The following is a 19,201-nucleotide window of genomic DNA, read 5'->3' as shown; positions in this document are numbered from 1 at the left end:
CACTTCCGCTACTTCCGGTTACCTACCCAAGAGAGGGAGAGCATCGCCTGGATGCGCCCTTAAACCGCCTGGGGCCGTCTGTGCGCTTTGAAAGTTGCCCTGCTTTTCTGGTCCCCTCCAGCTTCTTCCTGGGGCTCTGACGCCCCTCCGCCATTAACCTGCCTCCGCTTTAATGTAGTGTGTAAAAACAAAACAAAAAAACAAACCTGCAATGGCCCAAAGAACTGAGAAAGAAAGCTTGCCCCGAGAACAACGCCTGGATGCTTTGCGCACGGAACGAGCCGCCTCCTTCCTTTGCAGCTAGGGATTGCTTGCTCCTCCGCTGCGCTTTCCCCGGCTCGCCCTCAATCCCAGGTCCCCAGAAAGAGCCGGGATTGCAGCTTGGGCTGCAGTCAAGAGCCAAGGCTACCTGGGATGGCCGCTGCAGCCGCCGCCGCCGCTGCTGCCGCTTGGTTTTTGAGCCACACGCGCCGCCTCCCGTAGCGGAGCGCTCGCGTCCCCGCGCGCCTCTGCCTTGCGCCTCGGTCCCTGCCTTGGCTGCGCATTGAGCTGGCGGAGTGTCGGAGACTGACTCGGGCGCTTTGGAGCCCGGAGCGCGCGGTTCCCTGGACTCGGAGGGGAAAGGCAGCGAGAATCCCCATGAGAAAATCGCCGTGAAAGTGTGGTTTCATTTTATTTTTGTACCCAAAGCGAAGGGGCTGTCTGGCAGCCGCTGGGTCCTCTCTATTTTTCGTATGTGTGGTGAGGGCACTGCAGGAAAACTGAAAGAGGAATGATGCCCGCGTCCCATATGAGGTGAAGGGGAAACGGGAGCATTGGGGAGGGGTAAGTATGCAACCGCGCGCCGCGGAGATATTAAATGAATGGCGGCGTAACGCGACACAGGTCTACTCAGGAGCAAGCCCCGTTGAGTTCGGTGGGACTTACTCCGAGGTAAGTGCGTTTAAGCCTTAAAGGGCTGCAAGCTTGTACTCCCTTACCTTGGAGTGTTGAGTCCCACACTGAACTCGAGGGGGCTTACTCCCGAGTAAGACACGCATTGGGATTGCACTGTGTTACCGCGGGGGTCCGCTCAGGCAACTGCTACTTTTGCGAACTCTCTTAGCAGTTTCTCTTCGGTTTTCGCGCAATGGGTAATCGTTTTATTTATTTATTTATCTGCATGCAGATTTCGGAAGGGGAGAGAGAGAGAGAGAGAGAGAGAGAGAGAGAGAGAGAGAGAGAGAGAGAGAGAGAGAGAGAGAAAGGGCGTTGCATATTTTCCGGGTTATCGAGGTTCGCTCTTGTAAACAGGGGGCTTGGGTCCGGGAGGAGGGAAACCAGTGTGCACTTAAGCCAGTTAAAGAAGCGGGGAGCCTCTCTTGTGTGTACAGTTGATGTTTAAATTAAATATAAGAAAAACAGCCATTCCTCCGCGCGCGCGCCCCCTCTCCCCCCGCCTTAACTTTGGGACGCTTTGCTGATTTCATTAACCCCAATAAACTAATCAAGTGGTTAAAAGTGCCAAGTAAAGACTAGGAATGTGTGTGTGTGTGTGTGTTTTCGCGGGGGGGAGGAAGAGAGGCTTGGCTCCGCAGTTATTTATTTATTTATTTGCTTGCTTTCCACTATGAATTCTCCCCAATAGCTTTGCAAGAAAGGAAGGGGGAGAAATGGAGAGAAGGGAGGGAGAAATATCTGTAGGCGAGGGAAGAACGACCCCTGCAGTTGCATTGCGGAAAATCTCCGTTGCTTTGCTGGAGAATTAACGGGAGCTTGAGCTGTGGGGTTTTTTGGTTTTTTTTTTTCTTTTGGCAAGGAAACCTGCGCTTGGTATTTTGTCCTCCCTCCCTCCCTCTCTCCCTCGCCCTCTCTCCTTGGTTTAGATGTAGGTGAAATAACCATGCGAAAAGCTTAAAATCCGTTGCAATGTGTATATTAATCTCCATGTGATCATTTTGTAGTGAGAGAGCTGGAGAGGCAGGCGCCGGGATGGTGTGATTGCCGTGGTGATGATGCCCCAGTGAGGCGTGCAGAGTTCGGGGACAACTTGGCACTTCGGGTCCCCTGGAATTGAGAGAGACTTTCCGGAGCGGGGAGCAGCGGTCGGGCTTTCCCCCCCGTCTATGTCTTGTTGGGAGATCTGGTGGATTTTTCTCGCTCTCCTGGAGGAAGGAGAAGAAGAAGAAGCTGGTGCCGGCGGTTGGCTCCTTGGTCTTTGCTGGAGGGCGAAGGAAGAGAAGGGATCTCGCTTGAGCTGTGTGGAGGGAGAGCTCGGACATGTGTCAGCACATCTGGGGAATACAGGCTGCGAGTCCGAAAGGGGGTTTTCTGGGTCCGTCCAAACTGCGATATTGATCCTTGTTTTTCTTCGCCGAGGGATGCACTTGGCATGAGAATCGGAGGATGGAAATTGTTTGGGAGGTGCTCTTTCTTCTGCAAGCCAATTTCATCATCTGCATTTCAGGTACGCAGCAAAACAGAACGAGCGGCTTCCCTTTCCCCTCCCCTCCCAATTACGTGCAAAGCAGTATACGTTTTGAAATTAACAGCGTTGCCTTGATTTTAAAAGTGTGCGGAATCGCGCACCCCCGCCCTCCCAAGAGCGTCTGTCCCTGTTGTTTTATTTGGGTCTCTGTGCATGGGTTGTAATAAAGAAACGCAGTGGTGTTTGAGCTCCCACCCCCCAATCCCTCTTATCTACTAGGCTTGTGTGTTGGCTGAAATAAATGCACTGCTCTGCTTCATTAATCTTGAATGCGTTGTGGCTTTTGAAAGTTGCTCAACTTCTTGCTGCGGGAGGGCAGCTCTGTTTTCTGGGACATTTCAGGGTTTCCATAGCATTGGTTTGTGATTGGAGATGCTGTACACCTCTCTCTCTCCCCCCCCCCTCCGCAGCCCAAATTATTCCTCCAGGGGTGGGGGTATCTGTTCCTGACACCTCGCCTCCTTTTGGCTGGGCATCTAACGCTGTGCTCCATGGCCTTCCGTCATTCTCCCCTCCTGTGTTTTTTTGTTTTGTTTTGTTCTGTTTTTGCAGGTAATTCCAGTTGTCAAAAAGATCCTGCCCAATTAATGACCAGCCACGGCCTGGCGCCTGGCGTTTAGGATTACAGCAATTTATTCCTGGTAGAAGACGTGCTCTTTCTACTTCAGAAGCCTTGGCCGCCTCGTTTAATTTGTCACGTCACTCGCGCTGGAATAATTAACGCCCCAGCCAGAGAGAGCAATAGGGGAGGAGGATGGGATCCTCGGATCTGATGTTTGGGGCACTTCAAACACCCCCCTGCTCCCCTGAGTGGGACCTTGGCTGCTGATTCCCTTCCCTGAAGGCAGATGCTTTTGCCCTCCGGCTTGAAAGCAGAGGTGAAGCAGCCGCTGGAGCAAGCATGAAAGCCCCTGGGGGAGGCCGCCTTCTGCCAAGCCAGTGAAAACATAGCCCTCCCCGCTGTCTCAGGCTTGTTGGCTTGAACCAGATCTCTGCTTCTCCTTGCTGTTTGGCAGGGCTAGGATTTGGCAGCCCCCATTTTTTTGAAGTTAGCCACCCGCTGTGCTCTGGAAACTGCCAGCCTTTCAACTTCCATCTTATTTGGTTTTCCTCCACCCCCACCCCCTTATAATCTGATCAGCTACGCTTGGCTCTTGCCTTGCCCTGGCAACCCTCCTCCAGAGTGGTGTCATCTGAGGCTGATCTCACACACTGATCCATTGCCTCGCTGGCCAACCTTGCAGAGTTGCCATGTTCTCGGTTTGGAACGCTTGTGTTCAGAGCCTCTCGGAATTCTCAGTTCTAATAACTTTTGCATGGTGGAGGAGGAAGGAAGATAAAACCCCAGCCCTCGCTTGCTTTCCCCTCCTCTTTATTCTGCAGAAGCGTCCAAAGCCCCCTCAGGAAATCGCCTCGCAACAGCAGCTGCTCTGAGCTCCTTGGCAATTTCTCACCTCATGCACCAGTGCTGTCCCCTTTCCCCCCCAGCCTTGTTTGGAGAGGTGCAGGGCTTTCCCTTCTCAGCTGCTTTTCTGTCGAAGACCCCCAGCCCTTTCCATTTTGTGCGACATCAGGTCGGAAACCCTCTTCCCCATCTTCTGCTGTTGTTGCTCTAAGCCAAGGTGCTGTTGCAAGGGGAGGTGGTGGGGGGGGGCACACTGCAATACCCACCCCCTACTGGCTGGGCCAAGAACTGCTATAGGGAGGAAAAGCTCTGCAACCATCCACACTCTCACTATTTTTCAAAAGCTACCTGATGTAATAGTTGGTGCAAAAACGAATGCTGCAATGAGAAAGCTTGATTTTTCTCCTGCTTTCCCACACGTGAGAGGGCAAAGAGTTGCATACCCACTGGGAGCCCTGTCTGTTCAAGAGCATTCTCATAGGTCTGCCAGTGCTGCTGTCTCCCGTTTGTGGCTCACGCCACCTGTGCCCAAGTCTTCCATCTGGAGGGCTTTATTAAGTTGCATCAAAGCCAACATAAATCTTATCCTGAAGGTTTCAACCCCAGGGATTTCGTGGTGGTGACTAGGGTGGGAGGGGTGAACAACTGGTTCGTCCTATGCTTCTTTTTCAAATAGGGGCTTGCATTAAGAAATAAATTAAGAAGAAGAAGTCTGGATAGGCCTGGTGGAAATGAAAAAAAACCCCCAAATGTCAGTGTGGCAAAGAAGGAAAGAAAAAGTAAAAAAACAACACCACACTAAGTCCAAATAGCAAACTGATATTTTGTGCATGGGATGCACTTACCTGTTTTGTCATATGGTCCAGGGTATGAGAGCATCCTTTGATAGCCGTCTTTCCTACTTGTCTAAAATTGTGCGTGTGTTGGTAGCTTTATTGACACGGCTGGGTAAAGGAAGAAGTGTTAGAGCATAGAATGAATCCTGCTATGAATTTTTTCACCATTGACAACTTAATGAATGAAACCCTCTCTCTTTCCCTCTCTCTCTCTCTCTATATATATCAGGTGTGCAGTATAGGTAGCTGGAAGGAAATGAATATATTTCTAAAGGTTGAAATATCTGTAGCAATGTCTAAAATGAGGGGAAATGTGCATTTGCCAGCTGAAACATTGAAATCAATTCCCCCCCCCCTTTTGGTAGGTTAGAAAGGTAGAGTCTGCTGCTTGTTCTGGCTGCTTGCTTGTTCTGTTGGTGGATAGGATTCAGCATTAGTGACAAGATTTGTGCTTTTACCTTCATAGGCATGTAGGCATGTTTCCATGCATGGGGAAGGTCCCACTGGAATAATATTGTGGCAAATCAGCTAAACATAGCAGTCTGGGCTTTTTCACCATGTTTGTCATAAAAATATGTTTTAAGAGCCTAGGAATAGGCTTGGAGAACCTTTGGCTACAATGTAATAGCCATTTAATCATGACCATTACACTGCAAGTAATCTGGGTAAACATTCTTTTTTCCTTTACATAATTGAAATTAGCATTTGTAGCAGTTTTCTGCTAACAGCCTTCCTGGCAAAGGGGGGTGGGGTGGGGGCTCTGCAATGGAAATTAGTGGTACCTGAAGCGTTGTGGCAGACCACTTAAATTCAGAAGGTGTGTTAAGGGTGCTCCATATGGGGGAAACAAAATGTGTTCATTATCATTTTGCCAATCCCTGGCTGCTTAACATTCCTCATCGAGTCACACAGGTAATTCAGTTAACGCCAGGGTTTTAGTTACTGAAGTGTTGGCACGGTTTACATTAGACAGAAGTGGTTTTGATAGAGAGAAGTGGATAAATTGTGGTGTTCTTCATCTCTGCATTATATTGGAAGCTTGGCAGTGTTTATTTTTTGCTCATGAAATAACGTGTACTTTTCATCTATGTGGAAACTGGATGTTTTCTATTTCTGGTAAAAGGCAGGAGGGGTGGTGGCTGGTTTTTTGCATCTCGCAGCTGTCATTTTCTAAGACCTGAGTGATTATCAGAATAGGCAATTTAAAAAAACAGCAACACCATAATCTGAAATGTGGCATCTGAGTGCTGTGGAAAACCTGATCCTCCCAGGAAGTCGGGTGCTGTCACGGTCTCCAGCCCCCCTAATGATGCTACAGTAAAGCATTATTAATTGAGTGTTGTGCCAAGGAAACGATGTCAAAACAAGGATGCTAAAATGAGTTCCCACCCGGCTGCAGCTCCCAGGGACCTTCAGATAATCGTGACACTGAGTAAAAGGCATATGGATTACGTGTTCTGTGCTCCTTTGGCCCAAATCCCTTTTTCCGTGTAATGCCACGACAGATTAATTAGCAGCAACATTTGCAGCTGTAGGTGGGATGCTCCCGATCACATAATGGCTGACACATTTCTCTGCGCTGTCATTTATTTTGCACAAGCCTTGGGTAATGTTTGCATAACGTTAGGAAGGAGTCAGCCAGGTGCGATGGAAAACAACAGAGTCTCTGCTTTAAACATTGGCGATAGGCACTACGAACATACCAGAGCGGCAGACATTCTGGTGAGATGTTTTGTTTTGGACAATGGTGTCTCAGTAAAAAGCAGTTCCTGGATAGAGTACCTAATATTTGCCACATAGCTTGCTGTTACAATTAGGTACACTGTTATGTACCTAACGCCATTAAGTGTGAAAATCAGTTGGTCTTAAGGATCATTAGCAGTGCACTAAATTTGTTGATGAGGTGTTAATAAATTCATGAGATGGAAGCATACAAGAATGAAATACATCTCAGTAATGCTCCAGAACATTAAGGTGTTACTTCATTACGGTCATGTTTGTGTCTCTGCACATCTAAAAAACTTCTGTCTGACCACAAGCCATTCTTTGGGGCCCTCATTCGCAAAGCCATGCCTTGCTAGAGTGCTTCCTTCAAGCCTGTTGTGAATATAGGAGAGAGTGGCTCTGGCCATGTGCAGAGTATTTTATCACCACTGAAAAACCACAGTGATGTTACTCATATATGAGATTCAGAAATGGAAGCTTCCAGGTCAGAAGACTATATGCTTCATGATTGACTTACCACATTCATTAATTCTACCAATTAAGTCTACCAAAGTGGAATTCAAAGTGATGTGCAGTTGAATACAGGACTGGAAACCATGAACTTATCACCATGGCTTGCTTCCATAATTATTAATTTCAGTTTATCCTTGTTGGTTAGTTTAAATCCAGAAGCAGATGCTTCAAGTCTCCTCCTCCTAATTATATTAGGGAAGGGAATGGAATGCATGCCTGAAGCCCATCCTGGCTCATTCATGCTGCACTAAATGGTGATTTAGTGTTGGGTTTCTAGCTGTTGTTGGACTACAACAACTCCCATCATCCCCAGCTAACAGGATGAGTGTTCAGGGATGATGGGAGTTGTAGTCCAACAACAGCTGCAAGCCCAAGTTTGAGAAACACTGTGACACTATCTGAAGCCTGGTCACCCTCCTAGTGCTAAATTTATTTTTGACTATTAAAGTAAAATCAGAAATTGTTGACACATGGGTAGTGCTCTGTTATTAAGCCTGGATGTGTCCCTAATCATGCTTTATATAAATGTTCATGTTACACCTGTATCCACAGATGTGTGGTATTTGGGATCTTTGTTTTGCAGATCATTGCACTCTATAGGGGAAATAATGCTGGATCTCTACTACTCACTTGTTCAGGGTAGTTATTAAAAATTGCTGGATTCCTGGATTAGAAGCAAAATGATACATTTTTATGTACTGAGTCAAAATGGTGGTCATATAGTAAAATGGCTTTGTGGATTGTAGTCCCAAAATGCAGTTTGTTTACACAACGGCAAGAACATTCTTGGAGCAAAATTATGCACAACCTACTCAAACTCATGTTATACTTGGTTTCGTACTACAATAGAGAAAGGTGGAGGTAGGGATTCTTTCCTTTCTAATTAGAACTCGTATGTTCTGTTTGTTTGTTTGTTTGTTTGTTTGTTTGTTTGTTTTGATTAATACTTTTTATTGTTAAAATGTAGAAAGAACAGCAACACTAGTATATCATAATACAACAACACTAGACATACCAAAGAAAAACAAACAAAACAAAACTAGTCACTGGAAGGTCTTTGTGGACGACCAAAGCAGATTTTTAATTGTTGTCATATCCAGTGCTTTTTCCCCCTTAAAAAAATGTTTAGGGGTACTCAATAAAACCACCATTTAATAGTTCAAATTGAGAAAAATAAATACAGTAAATAGAAAAAGGTACAAAGAACATGCATTACTCATATTAAAATACTGCCTCTCAATGAGGCCAAACTTTCATCAGTAAAACACCACACATCCACATTCCACACTGCTTCACACATTAAACGCTCACTTCTGTCTGAGACTCAGGAAACAGTGTGAAAGGAAATGAGGCCGCCATCGGGAGTAGCAACGGAACTGACGATTCACCGTGCTAGAGAAGAAACTAATTTAAAAAATAATAATAATAGTTTTTTCTCCCGTAGATTCACAAAATGTTTATGGGAATGTGTACCCCTGCATACCTCCAGGGGAAAAAAGCACTGGTCATATCATAAGTGAGGAGAGGTGTTGGAAATATGGTGTGGTTGCAGTAGAGGCCTAGGGTGTATTCAGACATGGGGTCTATTGTATTGGCTATCCTGTTGAAGACTTAAATATTCCTTTTGCTCTGTTACCTCTTGTGTCATAGAATTGTGGCTTTTTGATCGATATACTTCCATGTCGCACTAAATTTCCTTCACACCAGTGGGTGTCGTGTGACACAACAGGACACACCTTTTATGCACATTCAGGCTTCTGTTCCTACATGAGGCTAGAACACCGCCCCCGATTTTGTGCCCTGAGCAGTGGTGGCATGATCCATGAAAACAGCTAGGAAAATACAGCACAAAACTCCTGTGTTACCAAAAACGGGGCATTCCAGGATCCATTCAGATTCCGGGATGGCTTCTGTAATTCCTGGGTGTCAAATTGGGACAGTTGACAGGTATAGTATATACCACATTCTGCTTTTCAATATGTTCAGTGTGTGGCCAGCCCATGTTTATTTCTTCCATGCACACACTACAAGCCAAACATACGGAACTTTCCTCTTCACACACTTGGCAAAGTTTTCACGTTACACATTCCAGCAATCCTTGGATTCCCCTTGGATGGGTAATAAGGCATTTATAGTGGTATTCAAGAAAGCATCTATGATTGTAGAATATCTTCTTCCAGGCTTTTTAATGGTGTAGGAGTTCAATATATCTAGGTCACTGGGATTTACAGAGATGGGATGGATGAAATATTTATGAATCTTACATTTTTAATGTTTTATTGATGGGCCATATTGTTTTGTTTCTCTGTGTTACATAACCTACCCTGGGATCACTGGTTAGAGGAAGGGCAGGATAAAAATGAGATTGATAATTGCGATGACGATAGCAAAAAGACAACAACAAAATGAATAGGTTTCGTTTGACTACCTCTATTCATTCACTTCATTTTAAAATTATAATAATTTTCACTTCCTCTTTGTGCAATAAGAATAATAAAAAGCAGCAAATCAAGTGTTCTTCATAACAATAACATCTCAGAAAGTGCATAGTACTCCAGCTCTTAAAAAAAAAATTATTTGGTTTTTCACATTAAAATTTTACAATCACATATCCAAACATAAAAACAAGATTCCAAGGAATTTTTTGGACTTCCCTCCTTCCCTTTGTGGGTCCTATTGTTAATCGTTTCCTCCTGCATCTTTTATGATAATCCAAATCTTTTACCTCTCCATTGTGTCCAAAATCCACCATTAAACTTCAAGTGTTATTCCAATCCTACTAACAATTTTACAATGGTTTTTAAGATAAGTTATAAAATTTCGCCATTCCATATTAAAATTTTGGTCTTCCTGATTTCTGATTCTTCTGGTCATTATGGCCATTTTGGCATAATCCATCAACTTGATGTGCCTAGTACTCTAGCTCTAAACCAGGCACCCCTAACCTTCGACCCTCCAGATGTTTTGGACTACAATTCCCATCACCCCTGACCACTGGTCCTGTTAGCTAGGGATCATGGGAGTTGTAGGCCAAAACATCTGGAGGGGCGCAGGTTGGGGATGCCTGCTCTAAACCCATTCCTTGGGGGGGGGGGAGGTTCCTTTAATTATTGCATCTTCCATTGCTTTCAGTAGAGCAGATAGAGAGGGGCATTCTATCAAAACCAGATAACAAGCAACGGCCATTTTGTATGGGGCTTGCATTCCTGGCCCGAGCATGTTTAAGCCTGCTTCATCCCGGCCCGGCCGCCTGCCTCGCCCCCTTTCCCAGCCAATTCTGGGGGCAACATAATGCGCCTGGTTGCAGGTCAATTGGATGTGCTTAAAATGCTTGTTGCCTGTGCTGAAGGGCTCTGTCTCACCAGTTGTCTAAGGGTGTTAAAGTTATAAGCAAGTAGGGGGTGCAGGACCCTGTTTGCCACATTGCTCCTTTGACCTCACCACATTGAGTCGTAAAATCAAAAAGGGTATTGCGGGTGTGTTTGCCTCAACATACTCGCAGTTCTTCCCATGACGGGAACTGGGACATGGGTGGCACTGTGGTCTAAACCACTGAACCTCTTAGGCTTGTCAATCAGAAGGTCAGTGGTATGAATCCCTATGATGATGTGAGCTCCCGTTGCTCTGTCCCAGCTCCTGCCAACCTAGCAGATCGAAAGCACACTAGTGCAAGTAGATAATTAGGTACTGCTGCGGCGGGAAAGTAAACGGTGTTTCCATGCGCTCTGGTTTCCGTCACGGTGTCCGGTTGTGCCAGAAGCAGTTTAGTCATGCTGGCCACATGACCTGGAAAGCTGTCCGTGGGAAAACACTGGCTCCCACTGCCTGAAAGCGAGATGAGCGTCACAACCCCATAGTCACCTTTGACTGGACTTAACTGTCCAGGGGTCCTTTAGCCAGTGCTTTTTTCAGGGGGGGATGCAGGGGTACGCACACCCATAAACATATTGTGAATCTACGTTTGGCCTCATTGAGGTATTTCAATATGAGCAGGGAAATGAGAGGTACCCCTAAGCATTTTTTATTTAGAAAAAAACACTGCCTTTACCTTCTTTTTTCTGGCAGTTCTTCCCATGACTGGGAACCTGTGTGGTTAAGATTCTGCATTGTGGGGAAGCATGAAGGTACATTTAGGCAAACATACCTACAAGCTCCCTTCAGACCTTGCTGCTCAACACAGCAAGGCTAGGGGGAAGTGGGGCTGAAGTGCTGCACTTTAGGGTTCTAAGTATTTAAAGTGGGTTGTAACCAGACAAAATCCTGCTTCTTATAAGTATGCTTGGGAGTTTCTCAGAGCTGCACCGCCCATGTCACCTGGGCATCCATGTATCGCATTGTCTGGACAGCATCTGCGGAACGAGCCCTTTAATTGCAGAAATCTCCATATTTTTAGCTGTTGGGGATATGTCACAGAAGGATAGTTTAATTATGGTGTGCATTCTCTATTGGAATTATTTTTATCATATGGCTAAACCAGAGGCTAAAGGCTATCTCAGCTGGTCTCTCGCAAGACGACAAGATCTTTCTCTTGTTAACTATTTTTGAGTTTTGTCTTATAATCATACTCTTAATTAAATTACCACTTCAGACCTTAAAGACAAATTTATTTTAAGAACACTATCTTACAAGAGCCTTAGTCGGGTTTGACGACTACTTGGTGGTGGAGTTCTCTTAATCAGCTAATGAGAAGAATACATGTATTTTCAGTAAAATAAAATGAAAATGATTTATTCCTAGTTTTGCCCCAGATTAGGGATGGCTAACCCATGGTCCTCTGGATATTGTTGGACTGTAACTCCCATCATCCCTGGATAGTGTTTATGTTGGCTGGGACTTATGGGAGTTGGAGTCCAGCAGGTTCTCAATATTCTACAATACAGCTCACATTGCCAGACAAGAGGACATAGCCCAGGTAAAACCAGGGATGTTCCTAGGGGACCAGATTTATCGGACCATACGAGCCCCCTACCTTGCAGAAATCCACTATGTGGAATACCACAGACTTCTTACAGCGGCTAGATTAAATGTCCTTGACTCTGCGATATTGTGGGGAAGGTACAGGGGAGTACCATATGCCCAGAGAACCTGTCATTGTGCCATGGGTGTGGCTGAGTCCACCGAACACATTCTCTTGACTTGCCCTTCTTATGCAGAGCTTAGACAAAATTTTATAGACCCACTCCTATGTCAATTTAGCTTCCTACCCAAAGAAAACCAGGTTTTACACTTGCTGAATAATGTCACTAGAGCTATACCTTCCTTGGTGGCCAAATTTCTTTTTTTAGCTTTTAAGCGTCGCAAGACTATAAAAATGACTGTATTGATATGGGGCTATCTGTTTAGCCCATTTTAGTGTTGGCTAAGTTCTAAAATCTTCCGGGATGTTTTAACTGTGTATTGACAAATGTACTTTTTTCTGACTGACGGTCGAATAAAAGGTTGTTGATGATGACAATACAGCTCAGAGCCATTAGGGTCTTCAGGAATTACTAGCTAGTTCTGTCTGTCTGTCTGTCTGAGCTTGCCTGTCTGCCTGTGTCAACCATGAACCCAAAGAAGAATTTTGAGCACTTCTTTGCCTAGCTGTCTAAATGCAATGCTTACCACACATGGTCAGGTGTGGCTTTCTGCAAGCTGCTGATAATAAATAACTCTTAGGGTGGAATTGAATGTCACACTATTGCAAATGTTTTGCCTGCACAAACATATCAGCTTGCCAGATGGAATTATCCCCACTCCCCTCCCCTCCCTCTGTGCACTGTTCTGGGGATTCTCTCGCCCCCCACAAGTGAATTTGGGGGTGCTTGTGGGGTGGAGGGAGGAGAGGGGATCAAGCCCCATTGGGCAAGTGGATGTTTTTTTCCTGCACAGGATTTCGGCTTGCAGGATTTCCATCCTCCAACATTTATTTTTTTTTAAATGCTAAAAGCTTTTCTGCCCTCCCACAGGGCATGTCCACAGTGAATTTGGCAGTTGTTATTTGGAAGGGTAGTGGTTTTCCTGAAACTGGCAAGTCCATGTGTTCCTGTCAGGGACTGGGCAGAGGAAGAATGGTGGAGACCGCCTCCCCAGCCTGACCCTTCCAGAGAAGAAGAAGACAGTTCAGAATTACAACAGGGAGGTCACAGCTCAGAGGCAGATGAGGGGGAATGCTGGGAAATAATGGGAGAGGAGGAGGAAGAAGAGGAACCACCAGGAGGGCAACAGCTGATGGACACAATGTCTTTAGAAAGCATTCCAGACCACCACTACCCTTCTCTCCCTGAACATGGCGGACCTTGAAAGTAGGAAAGCAAAGGGCTGAGAAGCAAAGGGCTCTCAGCACCACCCATAAAAGAGATGATGAATGAGGAAGTGGAAGACAAAGGGGATGGGGAGTCACTCAGGACAACACCATTATTCCGACAGGCTGCATTCCCGAGCCTCTCTCTGTGAATATTGAATAAAAGCAGATGGGACTTTTCCTTGTCTCGTCCGTTCCTGGCAACCTGCCGAGGGGATTGGTTCCTCCCCTGCCTGACAGTTCCTTAGACATTCTCCATATCAGTAGTTGGGATTCTTATATTCATGCAGGCTGCTGGGCCCCTATCCATTTCCACCAGCACTGTGAACATCTGAGAGACCAGTGCAAGCAGAAACCTTTTGCATGTGTGAACTGTGTGGATGGGATGCCCAGTACAAATGTAATAGATGCATAAAAGAAATACCATGACCGTATGTGCAAAGAAAAACAAAACACCCTTGCTTTTTGCATCAGTGTCTTGCTCCTGATTCTTACATGTAAGGCTTTTTATTGCTGTCCTAATGTATTTCCTCAGTGCTTACTGCTAGTCCCTTTGTTGTTGCCGTTTAGTCGTTTAGTCATGTCCAACTCTTCGTGACCCCAGGGACCAGAGCACGCCAGGCACTCCTGTCTTCCACTGCCTGCTGCAGTTTGGTCAAACTCACGCTGGTAGCTTTGAGAACACTGTCCAACCATCTCATCCTCTGTCGTCTCCTTCTGCTTGGGCCCTCAATCTTTCCCAACATCAGGGTCTTTTCCAGGGAGTCTTCTCTTCTCATGAGGTGACCAAAGTATTGGAGCCTCAGCTTCAGGATCTGTCCTTCCAGTGAGCACTCAGGGCTGATTTCCTTCAGAATGGAGAGGTTGGATCTTCTTGCAGTCCATGGGACTCAAGAGTCTCCTCCAGCACCATAAATCAAAAGCATCAATTATTCGGCGATCAGGCTTCTTTAAGGTCCAGCTCTCACTTCCATACATCACTACTGGGAAAAGTCCATCTTTATTCTTCCATGTTTGGAAGGTTAGCAGCAGATGAGCTTGTGCTCGTCCTGTAGCATATGCTGGGTGCCTGGTTGCTACCAAAGCTAGATGGTATGACTTATTTCTAAGTCAGAACTTCAAAACCCATACCCTCCAACATTTCTCCAATGGAAATAGGGACTATTATTATTATTACTACCCCACCCATCTGACTGGGTTGCCCCAGCCACATTGGAGGCTTCCAACATACAGTATATCAAAATATAATAAAACATTAAACATTGTAAAAACTTCCTTATACAGGGCTGCCTTCAGATGTCTTCCAAAGCTTGGAAAGTTACTTATCTCCTTGGCTCAGGGGTCACATAACTCCATACCCTCCAACATTTCTCTGATGAAAATAGGGACGCCCTAAGAAAAAGTGGGACATTTTGTGATCAAATCAGAAACTGGGGCAGCTTCTGTAAATCCAGGACTGTCTATGGAAAACAGGGACGTATCATACTGATGGTTACATTTTCATACCTTTGGGTGGGGAGCAGTTCTTGACAGCCTCTGTCTTGGGCCTTGATCTGTCTTTTGCATGGCTCAGAAGGAGATAGTGGGCCCGAGAGTTTTAAGTGCTTCTCAGAGAGGAAAAAATAAATCTGCTGTGTATCCTTCTGTTGATAGGGATCAGCAGGATCATTAGAGGCTAAATTCTCTGCTCTGGCTATTGCACACTAAGTCGCCTCGGTACTTTTGCTCAGTAATCAGAGCTGTACTCTGCTAGGCCCAGGGGATCACATGCTAATAGTTTTATTAGAAATGACCTTAACAGCTACTGTGATGTTCGAGCCAGTAATGTTACATTTTGGACAATGGTAATTGATGCTGCTATTGGGTAAAGGCCGGGGGTGGAGAATGCCAGTCCTTTCCCCAACAGCACTCTGCACCGTCTTCAATAGCCTCCCCTTTAATTTGTCCCACACTTCATCCCATGAAGCCCTATGAAAACCAGTCTAGAGCCAAGCCAGCCTCATTTGCTTAGTAAACAAAAAACAACAACAACAACAAACAGAACATAAAAATAGCATTTTGGGCAAGGAAACTTTATTCTGATATGCACACCCTCCAACATTTCTCTGATGAAAATAGGGATGTCCTAAGGTAAAGTGGGACATCCCAGGATCAAATCAGAAACCAGAATTGCTTCTTTAAATCTGGGACTGTGCCTGGAAAATAGGGACACTTGGATGGTCTGTGATATGTGGCTATATTTATAATGTATGCATAAAGGTAAAGGGACCCCTGACCGTTAGGTCCAGGCATGGATGACTCGGGGGTTGCCTCGCTCATCTCACTTTACTGGCCAAGGGAGCCGGCGTACAGCTTCCGGGTCTGGTGGCCAGCATGACTAAGCCGCTTCTGGTGAACCAGAGCAGCACACGGAAACACCGTTTACCTTCCCACCGGAGCGATACCTATTTATCTGCTTGCACTTTGACGTGCTTTTGAACTGCTAGGTTGGCAGGAGCAGGGACCGAGCAATGGGATCCCATTGCGGGGATTCGAACCGCCGACCTTCTGATCGGCAAGCCCTAGGCTCTGTGGTTTAACCCACAGTGCCACTTGCATCCCATGATATATGCATAGGACACACAAATCTCAGGCACGCATTCAAGGAAACCTTTGCAGCTGATGGCCATTTGCCAACTCCCTAATGTTAGGTTTGATATTTGCAGACAGCTTGGGCCATGAAACTCAAGCTGCTCAAGCCAAGCTCATCACAACATACTTAGTCTCATTGTAAATAGGTAGAGTATTAGTTTGCAATGCTTCCCCCACCCCCCACCCCCCCAAGTGAGGAGGAGAAGGAGGCATCCCTGTTTGTTCTAGTAATTTAATTGCTGGGGTAGAAATAAACGACAACTCTTCCCTTCTAGCTATCACAAGCCACCGCAAAAGAGGAGAAAGGGCTTCCTGAAATTCAGATCGCCCCCCAACAAAGTTCTGAATCCCCTCCTGATTTTTCCCTGGGGGGGGGGGGTGTATGGCAGCCCATGGCTCTAGTTAAGAATAATTGAGCTAGACTGTGATGGAGGGTTGGAAGGCTGAGATGGAACATAAAACTATGACTGAAAAATATTGAGAGGTCTGGTTCATGGATTAGAATAGAGTCCACTGTGTCTGCTAAAATGCTTCACTCTGTATCTTATTCACAGGCTGCATTTTCAGGTGTATTCAGCTGTACATTCATCTGAATGGAACTCCTTCTTTTGTTTCTGCGCCACTGTGCCTCCTTGCAGAACCTTCTCAATGTCAAAAGCATAGTAGTCATAAATTGTCGGTTGCAGCTTTTGTTAAAAACACACACAAACCCCGCAAAAAAACCAACAACCCACCCACATTAAGGTGTGACAATGAAAGTGAGACAACATGAGTAAGAAATAGTAGAAAACTCACAGATAGAAATGTATTTATTATTGTTAGTGGTACAGTGGTACCTCAGGTTATGAACTTAAGATGTCCATTCTTAACCCGAAGCCATTCTTAACCTGAGGCACACTTTCGCTAATGGGGCCTCCTGCCGCCACCGCCATGCTGCCAGGGTGCAATTTCCAATCTCATCCTGAGGCAAAGTTCTCAACCCGAGCTACTACTTCCGGGTTAGCGGAGTTTGTAACCCGAAGCGTTTGTAACCCAAGGTACCACTGTATTGTGAGAGAGAGCATTCATAATATGGCCACAATTTCTTGCAGTCCATGAAGCAATGGAGCCAAATGTAAGACACTGTGATACGAAGTTTGTAAGAGAAATGAAAAGCATTGTTTCTGCTAGTTAATCCTTACATTTAGCTGAACAAAATTGGATCCTATAAAGGTTAGAGATGGGGGTATTTTAATTTTTTAAGTTGTGTGTGTGTTTTTTTACTTACCGGTATGTGGACAATGTGCTTGGATCAGTTAGGGCAACCTCTTGTGGTGTAGTGGTTAAGAGCGGTAGACTCGTAATCTGGTGAACCGGGTTCGCTTCCCCGCTCCTCCACATGCAGCTGCTGGGTGTCCTGGGGCCAGTCACACTTCTCTGAAGTCTCTCAGCCCCACTCACCTCAAAGAGTGTTTGTTGTAGGGGAGGAAGGGAAAGGAGAATGTTAGCCACTTTGAGACTCTGCCGGGTAGTGATAAAGCGGGATATCAAATCCAAACTCCTCCTCCTCCTCTTCTTCTTCTTCTTCTTCTTCTTCTTCTTCTTCTTCTTCTTCTTCTTCTTCTTCTTCTTCTTCTTCTTGCTCTCCAGCCCCTTGTGTTCTTGGCTAATAAAAACTAGCAGGGAGGGGACAGCTGGCTGGTCCAGGGAGGTGATGAATGCTTCCCTGTGAGTAGGAGTGATCCCTGCAAACTTGGAGGAGGTGGTGGTAAAACCACTCCTCAAAAAACCTTCCCTGGGTTCAGAAAATCTAAGTAATTACCAGCCAGTTGCCAATCTCCCCTTCTTGGGCAAGGTTCTTGAGCAGGCAGTGGCGTAGCGTGGGGGGTGCAGGGGGTGCCGGCCGCACCGGGCGCAACATCTGGGGGGGCACTCGCACTCGCAGCTCTCTGCCCCTACCTGGCTCACTCACTCTCTCACACTGCAGTGCTGGCTGTGCGAATCCGATCCGAGCCGTCGGGTCGCCGCCCACTGTGGAGGGGGTGTGTGCCAGGCGTGCGGTGCGGGTTAGGGGGCGCAAATTACTTGCCTTGTCCGGGGTGCTGACAACCCACGCTACGCCACTGTGAGCAGGTGGTTGCAGACCAGATCCAAGCACTGTTGGAAGAAATGGATCTTCTAGATCCTTTTCCATTGGGCGTTTAGACCCAGTTGTGGAACAGAAACTGCTTTGGTCACCCGGAAAGATGACCAGGGGAGTGTGTCCTTGTTAATTCTCCTCAACCTCTCAGCCACTTTCAATACCATCAAGCATTGTATCCTTCTGGAGAGACTGTGTGAGTTAAGGGTGGGTGGCATTGCTTTGTGATGGCTTCAGTCAGGGCAATTTTTCAGCCCGAACTCACTGGAACTCAGTTTTGGCACCTAGAATCATAGAGCTGGAAGAGACCACAAGGGCCATCGAGTCCAACCCCCTGCCAAGCAGGAAACACCATCAGAGCACTCCTGACATATGGTTGTCAAGCCTCTGCTTAAAGACCTCCAAAGAAGGAGACTCCACCACACTCCTTGGCAACAAATTCCACTGTCGAACAGCTCTTACTGTCAGGAAGTTCTTCCTAATGTTTAGGAAGTTCTTCCTAATGTTTAGGAAGTTTTCTCAGGTTTGTTACTATTTGTTACTATTTTACACATTTTTGTGTTTTTATATTGTAAGCCACCCTGTGATCTTTGCATGAAGGGCAGTATAGACATTTTAAAAGAATAATAATACCTGTGTGACAAAAGTTGGTAATCATTTGCTAACATCCCCTTTTAAAAACCAGTCTCAAGTACTCCCAGAAAAGATATTCACAATAGGTTCTACAACTTATATTCTTTTTAACATATTCATTTGGGAGAAAGAAAATTTTCACCCACCCAACAATCAATACTTAACAGCAGTCTTGTGATAAACAGAAGGTGTGTGAATCACAACTTAGTCACTGCCTTGTACAGAAAACAATTGCCCACCTTTGTTTTTTGTCTAGTGTAAAAAACTATTTATATGTTGCTGTACTCACAACACGGTACCGAAAAAGAAGAATAAATTGGATTCACTTTCCCCAAATGAAACTTCTGTGATGTGTCAATTACAATGGAAGTATCAAATGAAACTAGCATAAAGTGCTTTGGCTGTAATGGAAGATTTGCTGCAGCACAGAAATGGGGCTCCCTTCTAAAATAGCAGGCAGGAAGAGTTGGGGGAATTACTGGATTCCTATGAAATAGTATTACCAAATAAAGAAACTGTGACCTCAGCTGGTTTCGAGGTATCTTTGAACCCCGGCGCAGGAGCTTTTGTGGTCATGTGCTCACAGTGA

The 19,201-nt window shown here is 45.8% G+C and overlaps 1 protein-coding gene across 3 annotated transcripts in view; it reads left to right on the top strand.

The window, feature by feature from the left end:
• Positions 1 to 256: 256 nt before the first annotated feature.
• CA10 (carbonic anhydrase 10) overlaps positions 257 to 19,201 on the top strand; it is a 325,456-nt gene continuing 306,511 nt past the window's right edge. The window contains exons 1-2 of one of the 3 annotated variants that reach the window (XM_081898906.1): positions 257 to 795; positions 1,944 to 2,446. In XM_081898906.1, the coding sequence (XP_081755032.1) occupies positions 2,386 to 2,446 (61 nt within the window). In that variant the 5' untranslated portion in view covers positions 257 to 795; positions 1,944 to 2,385. Of the gene's footprint in view, positions 796 to 915; positions 934 to 1,115; positions 1,134 to 1,943; positions 2,447 to 19,201 lie in introns of those variants that run through there. The other 2 variants (XM_081898907.1, XM_081898908.1) reach the window with 2 other exon arrangements.

The sequence above is a fragment of the Podarcis melisellensis genome, assembly GCF_964234715.1.
Source record: "Podarcis melisellensis genome assembly, chromosome: 2".
Taxonomy (NCBI): domain Eukaryota; kingdom Metazoa; phylum Chordata; class Lepidosauria; order Squamata; family Lacertidae; genus Podarcis; species Podarcis melisellensis.
The sequence above is the reverse complement of the archived record's forward strand: the minus strand, read 5'-3'. Positions and strand labels throughout refer to the sequence as shown.